Here is a 23,553-nt window from a genome sequence, read left to right as displayed (position 1 = left end):
CTGACACTTCAATCAACTTAAGATTTGAAAACAAAAAGTTGGTATTGTTTATATCTGCAAACAATTTCTCAACAGTTTTTAAAAATCTTAACCACAAATAGTAAAATATTTAATACATTGTTTTCATCAAAATTCAATATCTCAAAGAATGATTTACTATTTAGAACTCTTTGATGAAAAAATATGAGAACTCTTTTTAAGATGCAGTTGATCCTCTGATGAATGCTGAAATGTCTACTACCTTAATATTTTATTTATCAGATATGGCATTATTTTATAAAAATCAAAAAGGAAGCTCAAATCAGTAGAAAGAAATAATTCACCATTTTTCACAAAATTTAGAGTTACAGAGTAATTTTAGTGTCAACAACAACCAGATGGGCCTACTTAGAAGTTGTAATAAGAATGAAATGAGTGTAAATAGTTCTCAGACCTTGAGTCATCATTACTTACAAGTCTGTAAAGTTTGGAACAATTTAAATAAGGTGTTCTCAAGGTATGATGCAACATAAAAAATCACCCTTTTTAGAGTGTCAACATTCAGTAACTCGGAAAGGAAACAAATGAAATTCACTAAAAAGTGAACAGAACTTCAGATAATTTTAACAAATAACTGTGTAAAGTTTTAGGTAAATTCTACCAGGAGAAAAGTAATTCTGAACTGACCTTGTTCATCCTGGTGGAATTCTTGTCTCTGACATATTCACCACATTCATCTTCGTTATATTGAGTGAAATTTATTTCTTGGTTTGTTTTTATTTATTTTGTGAGTTATTTATCTTACTGAATCAAATTGTCTTCTCTGCCTAAAGTAGAACATTGGCACCTAATGACGATTTTGTGTTGAAATGCTTTATAAGATGAGTCTTGGTATGAATTCAGAGGTCATGTAACATACAAAATAAAATACAGTTGTGGTACAATTTCGTGCAGATACATGTTAGAATAGGTTTATGGACATTTTGGCCAATCAGTATATTCTGATCCCTCAGCTTGTTATCACAAAAAAAAACAATGTCCAACTGCGAAAAAAAAATGTGGTCATATAAGAAAAACAGTTGGGTTATTCTGTTTCATAAAATTCATATTAAGTGAAAGTGTGTCATGTATGAAAGATGGACAACACCAGGCATCACGTGGACACCAGATGGTAAAACAGAGAGAGGCCAGACTAAAGAAACCTGGAGAACAACAATTGAAAAGACACAAGATCTTGGATTTTAGTCATGGACCGATGCAACCAAAATGGCAAAACAAAAGAGACAGAGGGAGAGGACTTGTTGATGGCACTATTCCCCTCAAGGAGAGGGAAGTTAGTCAAGTAAGCAAGACAAAACCTACAAAACTATTTTATTTTATAAGGGACTATAATACTAACATTTATTAGTTATATAAAGTCCCTGATTTTATCCAAGGACTTCGAATTTGGGAAAAGTATCTGATGAAGTTTTAAAGTTTTCTGTCCACTTTGTCAGAAATCTGTGTTGAGTATTAAATCGTGGACCAAATTAATAAAAGCGTCAAGCTTTAAAAAAGGTTACGTGGATAGATTCTACTATTCAGGAAGAGCATTCAAGTTACAAAAGTAAAATACCGTTGTTTCAATTTTAATCATTTATTCAAAGAATAAACACGATTATAACCATGAAGACATACACAGACATACATGCACTTTAAACAATTACCGGTATTTATCAACATAAAATTGAGCAACATTTTGTTCCCATATTTGGAATGTCAAGTTAACTCTATCACATCTGGCACTGTCTGTTACAAATATATGTTCTTTAACTCCAGTTGCTTTCAACACATTGTTGGTAGATAATTTGATATTTCGATCTTTAGTACCTAATTCCTCTACCCTAAAAGTAAAGAAAATCTCAATTGTAACCTGTATCACATGCTGTATCAACCGTTACTCCTATATTACCCCAATGCCACCAGCCAACGATGTGATATAAGTCGAGAGTTGATACCACGTGATACAGTTTTCATTATATCATATACTTAGTGTGATCCGGATAAGGGTGCGATACCTGTATAGTGATTTATTTTTTCTAAGACAAAAAGTGACTCTTTAGGTTACAGACCACCAATTCAACCAATGAGCATTTGGAACGTACGCAAAAATAGTCCTACGCAGAAATTACCCCTGTTCCTCATAGTGCTGTGAAAAAAGTTCTCATCTTATTTAAAAAATTTAAACAGTTTCTGACAGGAAAAACATTTCTGTACATTTTATAGGTGCATTTTGCTTCTTGTGATGTGAAGCCTAATCTCCACAATGATTTTTAAATATACCCCTATCTTGTGAAAACACTGGGATTTCCCATGCTATTTATAGACCCTTCACTTCCGGTGACCAGTACTTCACTGCAAGTCTGCTAACCCCACATGCCATTCTGAGGATTGTGAGCTGACATATGTAGAATCATGCTGATATATAGTCCTCTGCAGGTTAAAGTTAAGGTAAAGTCCAGAGAAGCCATTGAATATTGTGAAATTAGCATAGAAGCCTATGGGAAGTGGAATTAGTGGTTTTTAGCCTATAGGTATAGCGGTATGATACGGGTTATGCGATACAGTTAAACGATATTGGGTTTTAAATTTATGATATGAAATAGTATCAAATGTGGAAATTCTTTCTGGATAAAGATAATTACAGAAACTATATGTTCTTGTTTTATACCCGGTGTTTTATGACAACTCTTTACAACAATAAAGAATATATAGATATTTATGATAACTTAAGGTACATATGGCATTAGTTTCAATGTTTTTTAGGAGACTTACAGATTCTATTTCTGTTTGATTAACATTGACCAGTATATAAGTGAAGAGAGGTCTCAGTTCTATTGTCAGTCTGTCATACTTCAGTGTGTTTATTCCATCTTTTTGATACGTAGCTTTACCAGACTTAAGGATATCAAACCTATAGATAATAAATACAACACATATATAGTAGTGAAAAACTTCAACTTTCATACTGATATAAAGAATTAACTGCACAATAAATTCCTTTGAAGTTTCATGTGTGTGTGTGTGTGTGTGTGTGTGTGAATTATGAAGTAGACAGTCTTTTAAGAGTAATGTTTTCCCCCGACAACATTCCTTTTTCTTAGAAGTTATTCTATTCTTAGACTACTCATTTATAGCTAAAATGGAATCATACCTTGCTAAGTTTTCGTTCTGTCTGGCATGGCGAAGCATGGTGTATCTAGCAATATCCTCTGGATATCTTGTAATTGTTAGATTCGTTATATTGATTCTGTAATATAACAATTTGAAAAAAATAGAATTAACAAAAAAACTTGTCTTTATAACTGAACTTGACATAATTATCTTCTGATCCCATGTCCATTGTTTCGTTTTATCCTTTCAAATCTCAGGTACAATGCTGCATTCATATATTCCCCTACCTCGTGAAATTCCGTTTGTTTTCAAATCTCTTTTCTGATCCATCCTATATTGGGCGTGTTTCCAGAAAATTTTGATCTACAGCATCTTATTTAAAACTGTCCATATTATTCTCTCCTTCAATGCACCCTCGTCATGCTAAAATACACCCACTTTACCTCCCGTCTTCACCACCCTTATTCTTATTTTTCACCATACTATATGACAACGTAACCTGTTGTAACCTTTTATTCCACAACGCTCGATTATTGAACGAATTTAAGAGGCAACCAAGAAAACATTTTACCTATTAAACATATCATCATCCTCTCCTCCCCATCCAAAATATCGGTTAGAGTAGCCATTCAGTGTGTAAAACTGTTCTCTGGAAATTGCTGTGACTCCTCCAAATATATACAACACTCGATTATTGAACGAATTTAAGAGGCAACCAAGAAAACATTTTACCTATTAAACATATCATCATCCTCTCCTCCCCATCCAAAATATCGGTTAGAGTAGCCATTCAGTGTGTAAAACTGTTCTCTGGAAATTGCTGTGACTCCTCCAAATATATTGTCGTAAGGTAGTCTGAAAAATTCATTGCAATTACAAATAAAGTGGAGTCATTAAATTTTCCAACCTTTGTATTCTAATACCGAATGTTTACCTAGACAAACCCCTACTATAGATCAAAATCCTCTTGTATATAAAATAATTGTGATAATTAAATGAGAAAAATGTATATCAACGGGGCTGGCTCCAGGAATAGGTTTCTTCGTTTTTGTCCATTGTCATTGTCAATTAAAAAAATCGTGCAAACATAACTCAGTAGTGTTTTTTATATAGATTCTCTTTCATCAATCCACATTGTTCATTATTGCTGCACTTGAGAAAAAAAAATTTTGACAGGAGAGTGGAGAGTTGGGAAAGTAATCAAGGGAACCAAAATCCTAGCGGAAATGAAAAGAATGTAATCCAGGTACAAAGACCAGACGTGGAAAACAGCCAATACAACAAAGAACATGGAGTAACTAAAATAATACATACAAAGTAACAAAAGTAAATGAGCAACTCGGACTCCAATAAAAACTGGGAGCATGGAGCAGTTGCATCGGTAGGGTAAACGTCCTCTGCTTTTCTAGAACAACCTGCAGAGCTGCTCATAAAAAGTCAAGTCCGGAGTAGATGAAAGAGGAAAGGAAAACCATGACACGTTGGAATCAAGAATAGGCTAAATATCATGAAATCTGTGGAAAACCTATAAATGTTGAAATGGCGGGATACCTCCGATGCATAGACACCCCCGGTGGTGTTGGGATTGAAAATATGTTATCATTCGTGTATATTTTTATTATTATGCCTCGTGTGAGAGATGGACCAACAGTGGATGCAGAAGGGTTGGCACCCCCTTTTCATTGGAAAATTTTTCATTTTCATGTGTGAAATTGACAAAACATGCATGGCAAATAATGTCCCATCCCCATTTTTCTGAGGAACCTCAGCTGGCACCCTCCTTTTCAAAAATGTCTGGATCAGACCCTGCCTCATGTTCTCCTTCTACAAGTTAAGCATAAACCCATTAATATGTTTTGTTCTCTGTTATTCTATTTCCTTTTTTTGTTTGTTTTGTCCGAAAACAATATAGTAATCTACGTGAACTTACTTGTACTTCATTGTATCCACGGCAACCGACATGTGCCTTGGGTTCAGGGGACAGCTGTATAGATTATGATCATTTTCTGGTAGTAAATCGACGTCATGGAATACAAAACATTGATAATCATATAACTTCAGTGACTCTATTGCACCAACGTTTAATAATAAAGCTCTGTTGAACTTAACTGTCTGGTCCTGAAAAAAGTATTATGAACCTATTTTTATAACAGATTTTATAATTGAAAGAATAAAATTAATACTTTCTCGCAATTTTTATCCGACTGCAAGATTTTTAGATGGTGGATCTTGATCAAATTTTATAACAATGTTTCATACAAGAAAAGAAAGGGTGATACTGGTTTTGGGGTTTATGAATTAGAATTCAGGAAAAAAAACAAGCATTTTAAGAGTGTGTTTTTTTAATATAGCATTACTTTCAACCGTTTTGGAATCATATGGGTACAACATTGGACTACGCGAAAAAAAAATCAAATTTTAATTGGATTTCTTACGAAAATCCCTATGTGCAATTCCAAAACAGATTTCAGATATATCTTACGGTTTACGAGTAATAAGGGATCAAAGTGGGCCATGCCTAAAAAAAAACTACTTTCATATTTTTTGGTCTGATTTTGAATATTTTTATAAGATTCCTTGTTAAAATTCCAGTCTACATTTTTAAATCTGATTTTAGATATCTCTTTAATACGGTATTCGACTTAGAGGGGTCAAAGTTATAATTTTCAATTTCCACTTTTCACATCTGTTCAGGGTTTGACCTTTGTGGGCGTATCAAACTGCACTGTACAGATCAATTTATTCATTGTTTTGCTCAATGTTGGACCGAATGTCCACATGAGCTGTTGGCATCGCCTTCTCTCCGTTATGGTTGGCGATCATAGTTCATTTTTGTCGTTTACTTTTATAAAAAAATATCCTTCTCCGAATAGCTGTGTCGACTACATACGGAACTAATTTAGGTCTCAAACACCCTTGAAAACGATGCCGCCAAACAGACGATACTAACATTACCTTTGGCCTTTGAACAGATATGTGTATTCAATAATCATCAACACCATGGAAATTTCCCTGTTTGCTGATAATGCTCAAATGAATTTAAAAAAAATAGACATGCAAGTGTCAATTATAATCATTTTATAAGAGCTTACTAGATCTACCACGAAGACACCATAGTCCAGCTGTTGTCTTTGTAGCATTGGGTGGAGGTTATTAAGAATAATTTTCAGCTGAATGTCCCGGTCTCTGCATGGTATTACAACAGCCACACGGTGGCGAGATGTGCAATTCACTGGCTTGTAACGTCCACCTGGTTTCAGGTTCTGTAACTTAGATTCGAGCTCAGCCCATGTTAGTACCTCTTTAGTTGGATTAATTGTGCCCTCTGAAATAAGTTAATCATTACACTATTCGTAAGGTGTATTAGAATAGGGAATGATATACTTAAAATAAGGTTTTTCACCTGTAAAAAATGGCCCTCTACGAGTGTTGTATGAATATCTTAAGACACACAATTTGCGTATTTATGACACAATTTCGCCTTTACAAGGCAACAAGGCAATATGTCCCCCCTTATATTTTTTTTCTCCAAATAAATGATACAAGAATGAAATGTACCGTTTGTGCAGCTTGATATAACCCTGCACATTTTGAACAAGTCAAAACACAACATCCCAGTTTAACACAACTCTATTTTTTGGATTTGATCAAATATTTAACATAGCATAAGTTTCGGACAAAGAGCGACGACGAGAATAAACTTTACAATTACTTTTATTCATCTTGAATTAAATATGGTAATAAAAAGTAATCATCAAGCCAAATACATTACAATATTACCAGGCGAGTAAACCTTTTGTGCCCCTCCAATAGCACAATCCGCATAAACAATATAGTAAACTGTCATATTTACATATACAGTCGAGATCTCTACTCATCACTTAAAATGAAATCCCTTTAAAACATACTATCAAACATTTTAGCTACGTTGAAATTGAGTTACCTCCTTTGAACCACATAAGATAAGTTTTACTTAGTTTCGTATACTATTTTTTATTGTCCTCTTGTTCCTATGTGGGTGAGGACATAACCTAAAAATATAGGATATTTGCCTTCAGGTAAATTTCATACAGATCTATTCGCTGAGCCTCTTGTCAATCAACCTATTCATATAAACATCTTTAAAAATTGTTTAAACTGATCAAAAATATCATAAATTTATTCAAATATGCATTTAGCCCTCTTTTGCACTTTATGACTAAGGTTGATGTCTTAACATTTGTAAGGAACCTTGCTGGAAATTTCTTTATAATCTTTCAACTATTAGTCAATTTTATTTTATTACCATAATACCAAAGGCATACGGACGACGCGGGACGACAACACCTTGCCAGAACACAACCTCAAAAGTATAAAACATGTATGTATTTTTATCATAAATTGACCTCCTTAGTCACAAAATATACAAGAGACAAATAACGTTTGTGATTCAGCCATTCGTGTTTTTTTTTTTTTTTTCATACTTACGCAGATCAGGGGGTTCCAAAGGACAAAGTGGCGGTAGGGGCATACTGTTTCTGTAGAACAACTTCCAGAAAAATATTCTATTCAAGTATGAGTCGTTCCTGTTTTCACATATCTTCTCTTTGCATTCTGAGTCACTTTGGACTATTAAGAGTAAAATTTGTACTGCGAGACATAAAGCACCAACTATTGGGATATATCGCAATCTACAGCGGCCTAGGAATTTCCCAGTTATAAGTCTAAATATTGGAAAAACAGTTGAATCATGTGTATGCAGGTTTTTTGTCATTGTTTTTGCAAAAGGCACACGTCCATCTTTACCAGGTCTTTTACGTCAGAATTTCTGTGATTCTGAAAGCTAGAAGAAAATCGAGTGTTGAGACTTATAATCACAATGCCAGACCTGCAGAATTCTCCATTTTCGTTTTTCAAGGTAATATATTCACTGAAAATGCATACACACGTATACACCTTACACGTCCGTAAATAGGGTATACATATGCATTAAAAATATTGTCTACTGCCTACAGGTACGGGGGGTCTTTCGTGGTGGATATTTTAAGAATTAGTCCGCGATTTGTGTAAAAATATAACAATGTTTAAGTTTATCTGAAAAAAAAATTGACACAATTTAAGTAACTATTGCCGAAATAGTTTTTCTCATTGAATTAATATAACGTTTACAACAGAAACAAACTTGGTCTTGAATTTGACCTATACTATAGTATTTGCTTCGTATCCCCGAGATACTATCAAAATTGGTATTACGTATTTTAAGTACACTTATAAAAATGATGAAAGTTTATGTCTTACCGTTCCTTATAACACGTTCATGTTAATTTTACAACAGGTAATTGTCAAATAGGTATGTTACACGTCAGAATGTCAATTTTGTGCTTACATTCTTTGTTTGAAATAAACATTAATTTGTGAATTAAGTGTAGAATTGATTGTCAACCAGATGCATCATTTCAAGTTTCTACTTTGAATTAAGATGGCTATAAGTTATATATAAGTACCGGTCTATAACTAAAGAACTTAATAATTTACTTACGTCGTTACCTACAACCAAAACCACCGATCATACGAAGTAGTCTAATGGTCTTATATAATAGTATTATATATACAGATTACAAGGAAAAACTTACTATAATATTTTCAACATCAGAGAAACATGGCTGCTAAATGTTTGGCTGCGGAAGCAAGGATCAAGTTACTATTTACAAATTATCATGTGTAATATCTTCCACACTTCTTGTAGTGAGATCGTGATTATACACCACATGTTATCATTTCATTGACTGCATTTATGCCGATAATTATTTTAGTTATTCACTTAATCAAGGCAATATTGTTTTATATAGTCCGGTCTTTTCTGGCGAGTATTACAAAAAAAAGGTTTCTGGTTGCACTTAATTATAATCATAGACCTGCAATTTATACAGATCTATGGCTGAACAATTCTATGTGAAACTTTTCAAAGAAATCCCTGGGGATCATTTTGTTAAAACAATATTCTGATGAATTTAGAAGACTTCCAAATGAGTCGAAATAACTTCAAAGAAATCCTTGGGGATAATTTTGTTAAAAAAAAATATTCTGTTGAATTTGGAGGACTTCCAAGTAAGTCGAAATAATTTGTGCGTACATTTTTTTTTAACCATCTCCTTTCATCAGAAAATACCTTTGCTTCCGAAGTCAAAGCAACAGAAAATAACAGTCTTTGGATAATACACACAGGCATATGCGACCATTATACGTGTTATTGTAAGGTATAGGAGTTGATGTTTTCTGAGACAAGTACCTTTGATAATAAAACTTATTTAGAACCTTGGATTTCCGTATATCATTGATGAGTGCTCTTTAAACTGCTTTCAATAGAGAGCAATCATCTAAAATTTCGATTCAGGTAAAAATGAATTTTCTTCAGAAATATTCACATAATAACCACTGACGAAGTAATTATATTTGGGTGTAATCCCCAGAAACCCAGGAGTGTCTTCATATCGCATACGTGCTGTATATATGTAAGGGCAGATACAAGAATTGAAGAACGGTGAGGCGCTGATTGACCTAAGACAGAGGGGTTGCGCACCGTCATCCGGTAGTATTTTTTTTTCATTTCCGTAAAACGGGAGGACGCCAGGTCATTAACCGCCTTTGATACATGGAATAATAACCTGGGAGACGGAGTCACCCCTGATTTTCCGAGAGAAATCTGAGAGATCAACAGAAGCATTACTATCCTTCGCAAATTGCTACACCGTTTATATGCTTGTGGAAGTTGCAGTTTGCTGGAATTGTCGTAAAAGTAAAAAAAATGTTTGTCCACGATCCTCAACATCGTTCCCCATCAAGTACAATCGGTTTAACAAGATCATTTTTTTTCAGTTGACACGATGTGAATGAGTTAATACTTTTAAAACTAAGTAAAAGGTAATAGCAAAATTTCCCACAGGCAAACTATAGGCAGTAGTCAAAAGAAGGAAAGCCCCAGATAAATGGGAATACCAAGGCAATAAAAACCAGGCGCACAATGATAAAGAAGTTTTACGGCAGAAACAGAATAATATGGCAGACAGATAGTCAGTAACTTTATTTTAAGTCACGTCGGTGATATATAAATACAAACATAAGTACAATTGCAAATTTTGATGTAATGTTTTTGTACTCATAATTCAACTACCCAAGTTATTTAGCTTTATCCTGTATTTACTCAGATTTTTTAACGAACACTGGATACGATATCGCAATTGTTAACATGTAAATAGACTGTTCCAAAGCTCGATCGGAGTGCAGCATATTTGTTTTAGGTAAATCAACATGGAAGGCAAAGCGGTCGTTGAAAGCGTTGACGTTCAACAAATTAGGTTTCTAATACCTTATTAGAGCATGAAATAATTGGCCATACAAAATTTTCGTTACAATTTATAGTGAAGGTTCGCTCTGTTTCCCAGTTGCAAGGAAAGCATTCGCTTTTCTCTACAAATGGATGCATTTGTGCTGCAGTACTAGTCCAAATAATTATTGCTTTTATGCTGGTACCTCGAATAACCGAAAACATGTGACTGCACATTTAAGTTTTATTTAATTTTTTTGCACAGTGCTGTAAATAACAGATGATGCTGAAATATCTTATGTCAGATGCAGATACTACTTTTAGCCCCGTGCAGGTCCGGGTGTTAAAAGAATATTCCTGCAGCAGCGCTAAGCTTGTCATTAAAGATGACTAAACAGTGCTCAGAACCTTAGCCGGGGGCTAGGGCGCTCTGCCCACAGAGCAACTGGGTTGTGTGCCCCAGGTGGTTACATGCTGGGGTTGTCAGGCTATAATACGGAAAACCTGACAGCAAACCATAGGGGTGCACAGTGTTGGGAAAGATGCCACATTCCTCACACGTTCAGAAACCCTACTGTGGTATTTTCCCGGTGTAGGAACCATAGGGCTCCGCCACAGGAGGCTAAATTGCCCGACCCTACCCACCTCTCCCTATTTCCAGTGGCAATCAAAATTGGTCAACCCCATTATCCTTATGTCCCATCCCTTTTTTCATTTCATCATCATTTCATTTAATTTTATCATCTATTTCATGTTCATCGTCTGAATATAGCTGAAATATTGCTGCTCGGATGTTAAACTCCAACAAACAAAAACAATAAAAAATAAACCATTAAAATGGTCCTCATTCTCTCACACTGTTCCAATCTCGATCTTCAATGAAAATATTGATGTCACCATTTTTTACTGAATGTAACTCCTGGCAAGTATTTCCATATATGGTAATTGAGTGTTACTTTTGGTTTTCATTTATTCATTTTAATTTGGTCCTCATGAAAACACATTTAATGAATCATTCTAACTTTATTAAGTGCTAACCTGATAAGAAAACATTTGTTAAAAACATGATAATTTTTGTGTCACATTTCCTTCAACTATTCATAGTTTTTTTTTAGGAATGAAGAAGGCAGTAATGGGGAAAGAGGTAATAACTGTTATGAATATGGATGAAGTGCATGCACATATGTATATTGTACCCCTACTCTTAAAGATAAACATAAAGGCTTATTTTTCTTTGAGATGAAAATTTTACTTAAAAATACAGTTTTAACATAATAAGACATACAAATGTTCCTTGGTTTTCTGTTATCTGTAGTGACACAAGTTGACTCAAAATTTATGAATTATACTTACTAACATGTTTTACAACATTCTTCTGTTATTAAGGGTTAAACCTTTAGTAATTTGTAGATGGTGAATATTTAACTTCATGCATTTTGCATCTTAACAAGTATCCTCACAGATGGATCTAAGGGAGCCCCCTTATCAATTTGCAATAATAAAAACAGTATATTTTTGCATATAAATGTGTGCATTAAAATGTGTTTATCAGCACTTTTTGGGGCCCGTGGTGGGTCTCCATGGCCCCCTTGGGTGATTGTCTGGATCAGCCACTGTACCTTATTTTAATATATCAGAGATGATGTCAAATTTTCTGTGTACTGTAAACCAACTAATATTTGTGTTAATAAACTTTTGCAAATTTTAGTAAATGGACTGATTCGCAGATACTAATTTTCGTGATATTGACATCACTGAAAATTAATATTCGCAGATCTACAACTATCTTGTCAAATAAAATACAAATAAAATGAGTTATCTTTCTTTGTCTTTTCATGTCTTCCTATGGATATCCCTCCTATAAGGCTATATGATGGGGAACCACCATTTATTGTATAGTTAACATTATTGACTTTGTCTTGTCAACTGCCCATCAATATTTATGGGTGAATGATTTTAATGCTACAAAACATTATTTTATGGTGAATTAAAAATAAATATTTTATGTACCAATCCTACGTTTTTTCAGGTATTAAGACAAAAATTAAAATCAAAGAAAGATAACTGTATTTGATCAACCAGAAGTTGAAAATTCGATGGAAAATTGTACAAAAGACACCCAACCTGATCAATCGAATTTCCCAGACTTGTTCGCGGATATAAACTTTTGCGATTTTCACAGGCTCGCGAAAACTGTGAAAGTTTATATCGCACGAAAATTTCTTGGTTTACAGTAACTGTTGATGAAAAAAGTAGTATTAATTTTTAATGTTATGTATGAATAGGTGAGACAAATGGTGAAGAACGAGAACAAATGGAAATTGATGGTGGATGCTATTGGTGGGTGTGCTTAACTATTCCATACTTGAAGTTGTAGATTGTAGTTGCTATTAGAAACAATGCTAATTTTGATTTTAAAAAAAGTTTTTAGATTTGAAAACCTAAGGATTAGTTAATCAGTATATTTTTATTATTGCTATTTTGTTTAAAATCCCTTTGATCTTGCTATACGACAATTTTCAATCTCATGCCAGTTGAGTGAGAATGAAAACTATTGCTAGTATTGGACGACACAAATAACCGTCTGTTTGTTTACTGCATGTGAAGTAATCACTAATTTGTGGCTATGTTTTATAGTCTACAATGGAAAATGATTAAATACAGTAACCTACCCGATTAGAATGAATTAATTTCAAAATTATTCCTCAAATTTTAAATGGGACTGTCATAGTTAACCAATTTTTTTCAAATAATGTGTATCACAGCTGCACAACATACATAACGTCATGTAGCAAGTTGCTGAAAAATAGTCCTGAAAGGAAATTTTGCAGCGCTTATAAAACTTACATATTTAGGTCAGGAAAACTGAAAATAAAAGAAAATTAATACCTTACAATTCAGCAAAACAGCGATAAACAGATTATTAAATATTTGTTTTCAACAAGCAGGAGTTTCTCATGCTCATCTCGTCTTGCAGCAAAGCTGCTTGACGAGATCAGCATGAGAAACTCCCTCTTGTTAAAAAAATATTAAATAATCTAATATTATTTGTCCAAAAAATTTCAAATTTGGAAATTTTGTACTTGAAGATGGTATGAGATTTTTTCTCAAATGTTATATGTATATAAAAATGCTTGGCAGTTCATCATTCTTTAAAGCTTTAAAAAAAAACTTAAATGGAGTTACCTTCTTATGGCCTGAAAGTTCAAAAAGGAAGAAGGTATTAATATGAACATTTGTTAATAGACTGTATAGCCAAAGTTTCCTACTAATAGATTTGGTAAATCTTGTTAAAATCTTCTTTTAGGATCTAGTATTTTCAACTATAACATGGGTTCAAATTTACTTCCAAGATTTGAAGGTCCTGGATAAGATGAATAAATGGTACATTTGAGGAAAATAAAAATTCACGAATAAAAGGTCAATTAATAGGGTTTAAGTCCAGGACTCAGGTAAATGGGTAAGTCGTAGGTCAGAAATTTTATGACTGGGGACCTCAGAATATTACTAATTTGAACCCCTTGTAGTGTGTGATATTAAATATATAGTCTTATTGTATAATTACAGTGGTAAAGGAAGAAACCTTGGAGCAGTAGAACTTCAGTGTAGCAACTGTATGAGATGGTATCATGCTGATTGTATTGGTTGTTACTTAGGGTAAATACTGACTTTGTAATTATGTTTGATTAACTCAGTGTTCAATAATGGGCTTTTTGAAACATTTTTTAATATGACAGATTCAGGATATCAGGTCAGGGGTGGTTTAAACAAATTGAAGGGCTGACCATAAAGAGGTGATACAATGTGTAAAAAAAAATCAAGATTTTTTTAAATAAAATTTTTCCCCAATTTTAAGTGTGCATATAATGACAAGCCTTTCCATGGATCAGCCCCTGTGCAATATAGGTACTATCTGAAATGCTTCTGTAGAAACAGAAATTTATATAATAACAAATCTAGGAATGGGTAGGACTTTTCTTGGCTCGATTGTTGGTTAGACTATTTCCAATTTCTGAAATTATTTCATTTTACAACAAAAAGTTTTGACATATTTTAAGTTTTTTTAAAACAGCATTTTTTCGTATTTCATTTATAATATTTGTTCAGTTGAATTGTAATTTTAAAAACCAGTATTTGCTTACAAACTTCAAAATTTGTAACTATCTATCAGCACTAAATTTTTTTAAACCGTCACCACAATAGTTTTATCAGAATTCAGTAAAAACCAAACTATCTAGCTTCAACCAAGTACAATTTTCTGTTTTATGTGGAGATTTAAAATATGCCTCTTGACTTAAAATATTGGGTTAATGCCTTCATTTATTTCAACTATCATTTTCTTTCAATGAATAAAGTGCTATGTGTTATACAAAGGGAATAAATGCAATAAATATAAATTATTTCACAGGCAGTGTATTCCTTTCATGACCAACTATCAGTTTTCTTGTAAAGTATGTGGACAGAATGGACTTGAATCTTTTAACAGAAAACAAGCTGGTGAGGATGTACTTTTATATTTAAAATTTTCACATTATAGCATTACAAAATAAAGTCCCCATTTATTCCATAGTTTCCAATGGCAACCATTAGAAATAATTGTTGGGTAAAGTTGGTAGGTATTATTTTTTAAAAAATTTTTAATAAACCAGATTTTTGGAAACTAATGTATAAAAATTAATGCCAGCAATGGGTGCCTACAATAAAACTAAAGATATCCTGTTTCATATGTGATTTTGTAACACTCAACATTTAAACTCAATATGCAGACTAGAATACAACATATTTAGTATGCTGTCTTTTAGGATTTCCACAGATTTGCTGCACAGCTGTTGCTAACTTAATGTGTCAAGCTAGAAGCATGGGAAATGATTCATCTAGTTTCTTCAAAGACAAGGTATTTTATAAGTCTTTTGTCTTGTTTTTTTTCAGTGTAAAACTTTATGATTACCAGTGTTTGGTACCTGTAAATCTAATATGTATAATATGATTTAGGCTTTGCCTTTGAGGAACAAAGCTATTTGTACTTAAATAACATTTGACTTTGTTGACAATGTACTGCTGAAGACTCGACCAACTGGGATATACAAGACTTCCTGTAACTCACTCCTATTAAACTACATACAACATTTCTGAATTACGTCACTTCCGACAATAATTTTGAGCCATTCATCTTTCAGGGCATCTATATATCTAGGACAACGTCCCAACAAATTATGTGATATCTCATACATGTTTTATGAGGAAACTTATTGCCAAATTAAGCTAAAAAGACCCTAAAAAACTTCTTGACATTGCATTAGTACACCTGCAAAAAATTATTGGAAAACAGTAATCAACCTAAAGGAAACTGGGTAATTGATACATATGTACTTACTAGGTCAGTTAAGTTAAACTATCTTTGCTTTCTAAAATTTGAATCACAATTATACAGTTGGTATCAAACTACCATATATAGAATGATCACCATCATATACAGAATAACAGTAGGTTTTGAAGTCAAGACATTCAAAACTGATGTTATTCTGTTTTTCGTTAATGTTTACATTGAATATTGCTGATGTTTTTTATTATCAGGTCTGTGGCCTGAGATAGGAAATATCAGGTAGTAAGAACAGTAGAAAAAATCAATAAATTTGGCAATGTTTCAGGATATCATACCCTATATAGACAAACAATGGGAGAATCTGACTACAATGCCTCGAAGAGTGAAGTTAACCTGGCATACTACTGTTGCTAAGACATTGGTATGTTTCATTACTGAATAAAAGTTTTAGGTTTTTTACTAGCGAATGTTGCTGAATTTTATAAAATTTCTTATTGAATAAAACAACATTCATTACACATTGCTGTGAAAACATTCAACTGCTAGATTGATAGTTTATCCAAGATACACTTTTAGAATACACACCAAAAAAGAACTATATGATTACACATAGTGATGAGATTGGCAGATATCACTTTTATGAAGAAGCTGGACGAAACTCCTCATTTAAAATGAAAGTCTTTTCAGTTAAAAAGTGCCTGTCAGTACATTATCTTAGTATGTGTTTTTTTTCAGTCAAAAGAGACTGGGCTTTTTGTCTGTACAGATGATAATGGAACAGACCAGTCATACAGTCTTGTATTGCCAGTAAGTAAGAAAGCTTTTAAGTACAGGAACTGAAAATATAGATAGTTAGGCCATGTAAAACTAATTTATTTACAATAAGTTAAGGTAGGTAGGGTTTAATTTTTTTTCTCAGTTTATCCTAAAATACCAGATGCCATCACTTGGTGTCTATCTTCGTAAACAATTTTTCAAAATTCTTCTATGACAGTATTTGACCAGTAAGAACCAAACTTACTGTGAAAGTACTATTATTCATGGGGTACCAATTTTCGTGGTTTATGTGGGTAAGCCAAACAACGAAAAGGAGAATCCCACTAATATGTATACTGAAAACTTCAAAACCACGAATTCAAGAATCCATGAACTAGTGTTTCTTCCCTAAACCACAAAATTGGTATCCATGAATTAAAGTACTTTCACAGTAGTATAAATTTCCTTAGGGTGTTCTGCATAGATGTGGGGATTTTTGATCTGATGAAAAACATGGTTGTCATTATTAAAAATAAAACATAGGGGTCAGACAGAAGTGTTTCACATATTTCTCCAAAACAAGTAGTTACAGCAAAATTCTAGTACGGATTAAAGTGTTAAGTTTAGCACTCCAGCTAAGAATCATGCAAAAGGTAATTCATGGCTGAAAAGCCTACATATTTTTATTTTTGATATTTTGTTTGAATTGACATACTAAACAGAAATTAACATTCGATTTTTCATATAACCCATGTTCTTGGGAGATAAAAATTATATAGAATGCACTGTAGATTTCTAAATTAAGGGAGATAACTCTGTAAAATAACATTCTATCAATTTTGATTATCTGCTAAGAGCAGACAGATTGGAATGAATAATGACACATTTTATCATATTGACCCAATAACTTAATTACAAAAATAAAAATGTGTAACCTCTTTGGTGGTATATTACATTTTTCAGATTTTGCATTATTTTTACCAAGATAGCTACTTAAGCACAATGAGATCTATCAGTGGTTATATTTTCATTTAAATCTGTTAATCCATGTTGGAGTTATTGTCCCTTCTCTTCATTTTTTCGCTATTTATAATGTTATTTCTTTCAAAAATCTTCTCTGACACAATGTACCAGACCAATTAAAACCAAACTTGGTATGAATGTCCCTAAGGGTGATCTTCATAAAAGTGATGTGGGTATTTTTGATCTGTTGAAAAATGTTGATGTTATCACTAAAAATATAACATAGGGGTTAGTTAGACAGAAGTTTTTCGCATATATATCTCCATAACTGGGCACTTTTACAAAAATAGAACGTTGCTTATCATGACAGGTGAGCCATTCAGGCTCCTTAGAGCCTTTAGTTTGGTTTAAAAAGTTTACTTTTTGTAGAACAAATGGCGGGTAGCAGTATAATGTGAAATTTAGGTCACAAAAAATGAATGAAGGATTTACTGGTGGTGTTTGCTATTAGTTTTCTTGCATCAACTTAGGATTCATGTACCTTGTTGGAAATTGTAAAGTTCTATTAAAGAAAGAAAAGAGAAGGTATTTGTTTGAGAATATTTCTTTCATATTTGTAAATATGAATTTACAAATTATTCATTAATTCTCTTTCAAATTTTTTGTAACAGGACTTAGAGAAAGTAGGTCCACTTTATGAACCATTAAAGACGGCACAAACAACTCAGCCATCAGTAAAAACAAACATTGCTCCTGAAGGATCAGGTTAGTATTATTTCTTCAGTTGTAAGCAGGTGATAAAAAATGCACTTGGAGTGATTAAATTTCTGCGAAGGTTTTCCTGCCATTTTACATTTTCCAAGTTTTGTCCAGATTTAGTGGGATAAACTGATTCTTCTTCAACACATTGTGGCTGGCATGTCAGTTGACTGCTGTTAGTCCTTTGTTTGTGCATTTGTTTATCATATAATCAGTTTCTTTATTTATGTTTTAACAAGGGACTCAGACCTTTTTGAACTGATTTTTAGGTGTCTTTAATTGTGTAAATTTTTTTCGACAGTGGCCGAATTTAACAGGATCATGCCAAAGTAATTTAATCTTGCAATTTTTTTGCACCTGTTCCAAGTCAGGAATTTCTGGCCTCAATATATCTTGTTTCGTTTACACTTTTTACTTTTATGTTGCTGGAGTAAATAGGGGCAACTATTTCCCTGTACCTGTGTATAATGTTTTTTTTGAGGGGGTGGGTGGGGGAGGGCAAACTGCAGCCTGGCCTATGGTTTGAGGGTTTCCTTGTTGTTCATTGAAGGCCCAGAGATGGCCTTTAGTTGACATTTTTCATCCTGGCTGGGTTTTTGTCTCCTTGACATATTCACCATATCCTTTTTCGATAGATTGAATTAAATTGTCCAATCTCTAAGGTACAATAAGATATAAAGCTTGCATGTTGAAAATCTTCATTTTACGATATTGAGTGGAGAAATTATTTAAATCTCTCATTACTGAAGGAGAATCTATTAGTGATAGATATTTGCTCTTAATGATAATAGATGACTTGTTGCCATGGTACACTTAAGAAAGACAAAATTTTCATTTGGAAAGTTAAAAACTCCGTGTAAGATGATCCATGGCATGTTGATGCACACAAATCAATCTTACATGGCACACACCACACGGCCTCATTTTCCACTGATTTTACAGACTTCATCATTCATTTTATATTGTTGACTGGACAACACATAAGATGCTTACAAAAGCATCAACAATGTTACTGGCAATTTGTACCTTGGCACAATGACATTTGTCAAAAATGTTGACAATGTCATCTTTGACTATAGGAACATTGCCTGTTAAATGCAGTGTTTTCATAATAAATAAGTACTTATACACTGGTTGTTGTTAAGACTCGAGGATTTCTTCCACTCACTAGAGAAATTTGTCTGTCCACTCTCACGATAGAAATCCGAGTTCCTCAATAGTATTATGTAAAAATTTATTAGCTTTTCAAGATTTTAACATCAATTTCATCATTTGAATCAACAATTTTGTCATCATAAAATAATTTGGGTTGTAATATTGATGACTTACTTTCATATTTCTAAAGGGAAAGGTAGAGGAGCAAAGAGGAAAGCCCCTCCAGAAAGTTCTCAGCCAGGTGTTAAACTTAAACGAGGGTAAGTTATACTGGTTCTTTGATTTTGTTGGCTATTGCTTTTCTTCCATCTGATGAAAGTTATTATAAAACTGCTCGTTAACAAGAAGCTTGGAATTTGAAGAAGTTAATGTAGGCCATTCTTTTGTTTGTCTATCCATCTGTCTGTTACACTTTTTTCTTTAACACATTTCCTACCAGCGCTTTTCACAGAGACTTGCTAATGATTGTACAAAATGTAATGCATACATAATAATGTGATTTATACCCAGCTATAAATTATGGACACTACTGATTTTCTGACTTTTTTTCAGTGACATAGGACCAAACACAAAGGTAGCAGTACATGGTTACCCATTGGAGCATCCTTTCAACAAAGATGGTTACAGATACATATTAGCTGAATCTGACCCCCATGCTCCTAACAGACAGGCATTTGATGAAAGTGTTGACTGGGCAGGAAAACCAATTCCTGGTTATCTGTACAGAACTTATCTTGGTACAGAGGTCTTACTCTCATTGAATGACAGGGGTAAGTCCATCTTTGGGTGAAAAAAAAAATCATTTTCGGTTTCAAGCAATTTTGTACTTGGGCAAATCTTGACAGGAAAAGGGCATGACATGGGTTATCAGCCTAGGTCTAATTACCTCTTCACTGCCAGCTATTATCACATGGGCAAACTTGCATGTCCTTACTATAAAATATTGGTACATGTAGTACTGTAGTCCCTCTCTGAAATGCCCCCCACCCCTGACCTACAGCCACTCGTCTTGTGCGACAACATTTAAATTGCAATAACGACTTATAGTGTAAATTGACCCTTTGTAAACGGCAGTTTACCCCCAAAATACAAATCAATGTAATCTAAAAAATTAACTACATAGCTCAGGTCAGGAAAACAATGCAGGGTTTGAAAGTTCAAAGGCCTACAAAACAAATGTCCAAAGTAGACAATAAAGTTGAGCTGACAACCAGTAGAAAAAAATCGACTTCCAGTCTGAAAAATATGGTAAATAAACGAAAATTAATTCAACTGTTAATTTACACTTTGCTTAGAAAAATTTATTGCATATTTGAAATAAAACGATATATATTTTTTGTACTAGTACATAACAATGTACTTGTAACAGAAGCAAACAAACATATACAATGAAATGCTGAAATTGGCCAAACCTCTCACGAGAGGACTCTTCTCTTATGTGGCCAGTTTTGGATTGGAGTATGGGTGGCCACATAAGAGAGGGACTACTGTAATATACAAAATGACTATTGATCTCAGATTCAGTTTTGATTTGGTTGTGTTTTCTTCATTCCTTTCATGTAAAAGAGAGTTGTATCTGTGAAATAAGTTACCATTTCTGTTAACCTTTGGAACATTTCATGCAGGAGATTTAACCTTAGGAACAATTCATGTGGGAGATTATCTCCCATTGACATTGTCTCATGTGGGGGAGTATCTCCCAATGACAATGTCTCTTGTGGGAGATTTTTTTACATAAAAGCAAATTTTTGATGTAAAAATTCAGTTATTTAGTGTTTTTCACAGAAAATATAGTAATTATTACCAAAACCCTCCCACAATTCTTACATTTATGTGGGAGATTCTAAATTTTCATTTATTTTGTGAGAGGATTACTATGAATGTTTTAATCTTACGGTTGCTAATTTTCAGGGGTTTTGTCAAGTGAACATATTCACGGGTATCAATTTTCGCGGTTTTAACAAAATGATTAGTGTTTTATAGTGTTAAATAAGTCAATTTCACATGTACTATTTTTTCATGTTTCCTGTCCACCACGAAAATAGTGGAAATTAATATGCTTACAGTAACAGGTATGAATCTACAAATGGTACATCTTCTGTTTTTCAGCTCCACAATTAAAGATATCTGATGATAGACTGTGTGTCACTGGAGAAAAGGGATACAGCATGGTCAGAGCTACAAACGGTTGGTTAATTGTAAACAAAGATAACTCTTAACAAATACAAAAATAAACTAAAAATCAACTCTAATCATGTGTAATGAGCATTTGAATATATGATTTTTATTTCAATGCTTGATGATCAGTATTAGCAGTATTATATATATGGAGGTGTGCATTAATAGATAAATCTCTGTACTTAAATGCACCAAAGGTACCCATTCAGACATCTAAGAATTCAAACTGCATGTTTGTAATTAATTCTTGGTCAGTAAGTGTATTGACTTTTTTAGGCGTGAGAAGAGGGTCATGGTATTATGAAGCAATTATAGAAGAGTTGCCTGCTGATACAGCATCAAGAATAGGATGGTCTTTGTCATTAGGTTTGTACAATGATATTGTATCAGGGATTTTTCTTCATAAGACCCTACTTGTTATGTGCTCTGAGGTTCATATAGCAAATACTACTACCTGTATCCTACATGTTGAAACTATTTTCTTTAGCTTCACCTTAATTTTTGGGATTCTTTAATATTAAAAGCAAAAATATCCTTCAGACATTTGAGACATTCATGAACATCTGCGAACAAAGTTTAGGGGGTATATAGTAAACACTCTGTGAGTTTGTTTATCTGTCCACATTTCTAGTAACAGCAACTTCTCCAAAAGCACTCAAGGGATTTTGGAAGTTTTGGCATTACATGTCAATGTGTTTTTATTTCCAATGCCTGCAAAGGGAGATAATTCTTTTCCATTCTTGCTGTCAGTATTTGTAGTTATATAAACTAATCTGCAATACTGTACAAATTAGATGTAAGACTACAACTGCAATTTGATAATGTTGATAAAAAATCATTCTGACCATGAAAGTAAATTTTTTTTGAAGATCCTGTATGTTAATAGTTTGCCTCTATTTAGGTAATCTGCAAGCCCCGTGTGGTTATGATAAGTTCAGTTATTCCTGGAGATCAAGGAAAGGTACACGGTTCCACCAGAGTCGTGGAAAACATTATGCTGATGATTCTTACACAGAAGGAGATGTATTGGGTTTCATGTTACATTTACCGGAGCCACACTCACCTAAAAAATTACTCCCAGATACATTCAAAGACAGGGTAAGTTAACTTTTTGAACTGATTTTTAGGTGTGTTTAATTGTGTAATATTTTTTACATTGGCCAGATTTTAAAGGGGGAGGGTTGTGATCATACCAAAGTACTTCAACCCTGCCATATTTTTTGCTTCTGTCCCAAGTCAGGAATTTCTGGCCTTTGATTGTCTCATTTTCACCTTTAGTTTATTTTTTATGTTACTTGAGTATACAGGGGCAACTCTTTCCCTGTACCTGTGTATAATGATGTTTTGGGGCCAGCTGCAGCCTGCCCTGTTGTATGAGGATTTCCTTATCATTCATTGAAGACCAATGGGCTGACATTTTCATCCTGGTGGGGTAGTTGTCTCTTTAACATATACACCATACTTATTCTCATTATATTACATAATTTTAACAACTTCAATTATGTGTGTTCTACATCAGTTTATGTCAGCTTGGTATATCCATATAGAACTCTAAACCTTAGTATAGTTAATTCCCTGAAGTGCTCATTAGCCTGGGTATATTGAATTCTCTGAAGTTACTTTTAATACCCGCTGCAAATAAAGATTGGTAGTACATAGGAATCACTTGGTGTGTCTGTCTGATCTTCTTTTGACCACAACTTCATAAACTGCTTGATTTATTATCATGAAACCTTAAAATATATCTAAATGTGTTTAAAAGAAGATGATTGCTATCTGATTCTGGAAAGGGGAGGTAATTCAATGTAAGGGTTATAAATATTCACATATGTTAAACAGATCTCTTCATTAACTATTTGATGGATTATGTCAAAAATTTATAGCTATGTCAAGATGTGCATTAAAGAAAATGATAATTGTTTGATCCCTTGTTGGGGTGATAATCCAATTTCAGGGATTTAAGGTTGGGATTGACTTTGGGGTT

General features: G+C 33.4%; 2 protein-coding genes across 2 annotated transcripts in view; one reads left to right on the top strand and one right to left on the bottom strand.

Moving 5' to 3' along the window:
- Positions 1-1,596: 1,596 nt before the first annotated feature.
- Positions 1,597-8,886, bottom strand: LOC148619384 (beta1,4-N-acetylgalactosaminyltransferase A-like). The gene is made up of 8 exons (XM_088579240.1): positions 8,745-8,886; positions 7,600-7,954; positions 6,225-6,457; positions 5,063-5,250; positions 3,865-3,987; positions 3,173-3,268; positions 2,794-2,932; positions 1,597-1,862 (listed from the first exon to the last, which is right to left on the bottom strand). The coding sequence occupies exons 2-8, from the start codon at positions 7,883-7,885 to the stop codon at positions 1,842-1,844; spliced, it is 1,086 nt and encodes a 361-aa protein (XP_088435366.1). The 5' UTR covers positions 7,886-7,954; positions 8,745-8,886; the 3' UTR covers positions 1,597-1,841.
- Positions 8,887-10,396: 1,510 nt separating this feature from the next.
- Positions 10,397-23,553, top strand: part of LOC148619382 (set1/Ash2 histone methyltransferase complex subunit ASH2-like) — a 35,610-nt gene continuing 22,453 nt past the window's right edge. Inside the window, exons 1-14 of the mRNA XM_088579230.1 lie at positions 10,397-10,466; positions 11,551-11,579; positions 12,721-12,775; positions 14,003-14,092; positions 14,844-14,932; positions 15,238-15,329; positions 16,084-16,179; positions 16,494-16,565; positions 18,149-18,242; positions 19,582-19,651; positions 19,944-20,161; positions 21,501-21,578; positions 21,846-21,935; positions 22,471-22,667. Coding sequence (XP_088435356.1) covers positions 10,420-10,466; positions 11,551-11,579; positions 12,721-12,775; positions 14,003-14,092; positions 14,844-14,932; positions 15,238-15,329; positions 16,084-16,179; positions 16,494-16,565; positions 18,149-18,242; positions 19,582-19,651; positions 19,944-20,161; positions 21,501-21,578; positions 21,846-21,935; positions 22,471-22,667 — 1,317 coding nt within the window. The 5' untranslated portion in view covers positions 10,397-10,419. The remainder of the gene's footprint in view (positions 10,467-11,550; positions 11,580-12,720; positions 12,776-14,002; positions 14,093-14,843; positions 14,933-15,237; positions 15,330-16,083; positions 16,180-16,493; positions 16,566-18,148; positions 18,243-19,581; positions 19,652-19,943; positions 20,162-21,500; positions 21,579-21,845; positions 21,936-22,470; positions 22,668-23,553) is intronic.

The sequence above is a fragment of the Perna viridis genome, chromosome 4 (assembly GCF_037379345.1).
Source record: "Perna viridis isolate PV_CMFRI_1.1 ecotype Kerala chromosome 4, ASM3737934v1, whole genome shotgun sequence".
Lineage (NCBI taxonomy): Eukaryota > Metazoa > Mollusca > Bivalvia > Mytilida > Mytilidae > Perna > Perna viridis.
The sequence above is the reverse complement of the archived record's forward strand: the minus strand, read 5'-3'. Positions and strand labels throughout refer to the sequence as shown.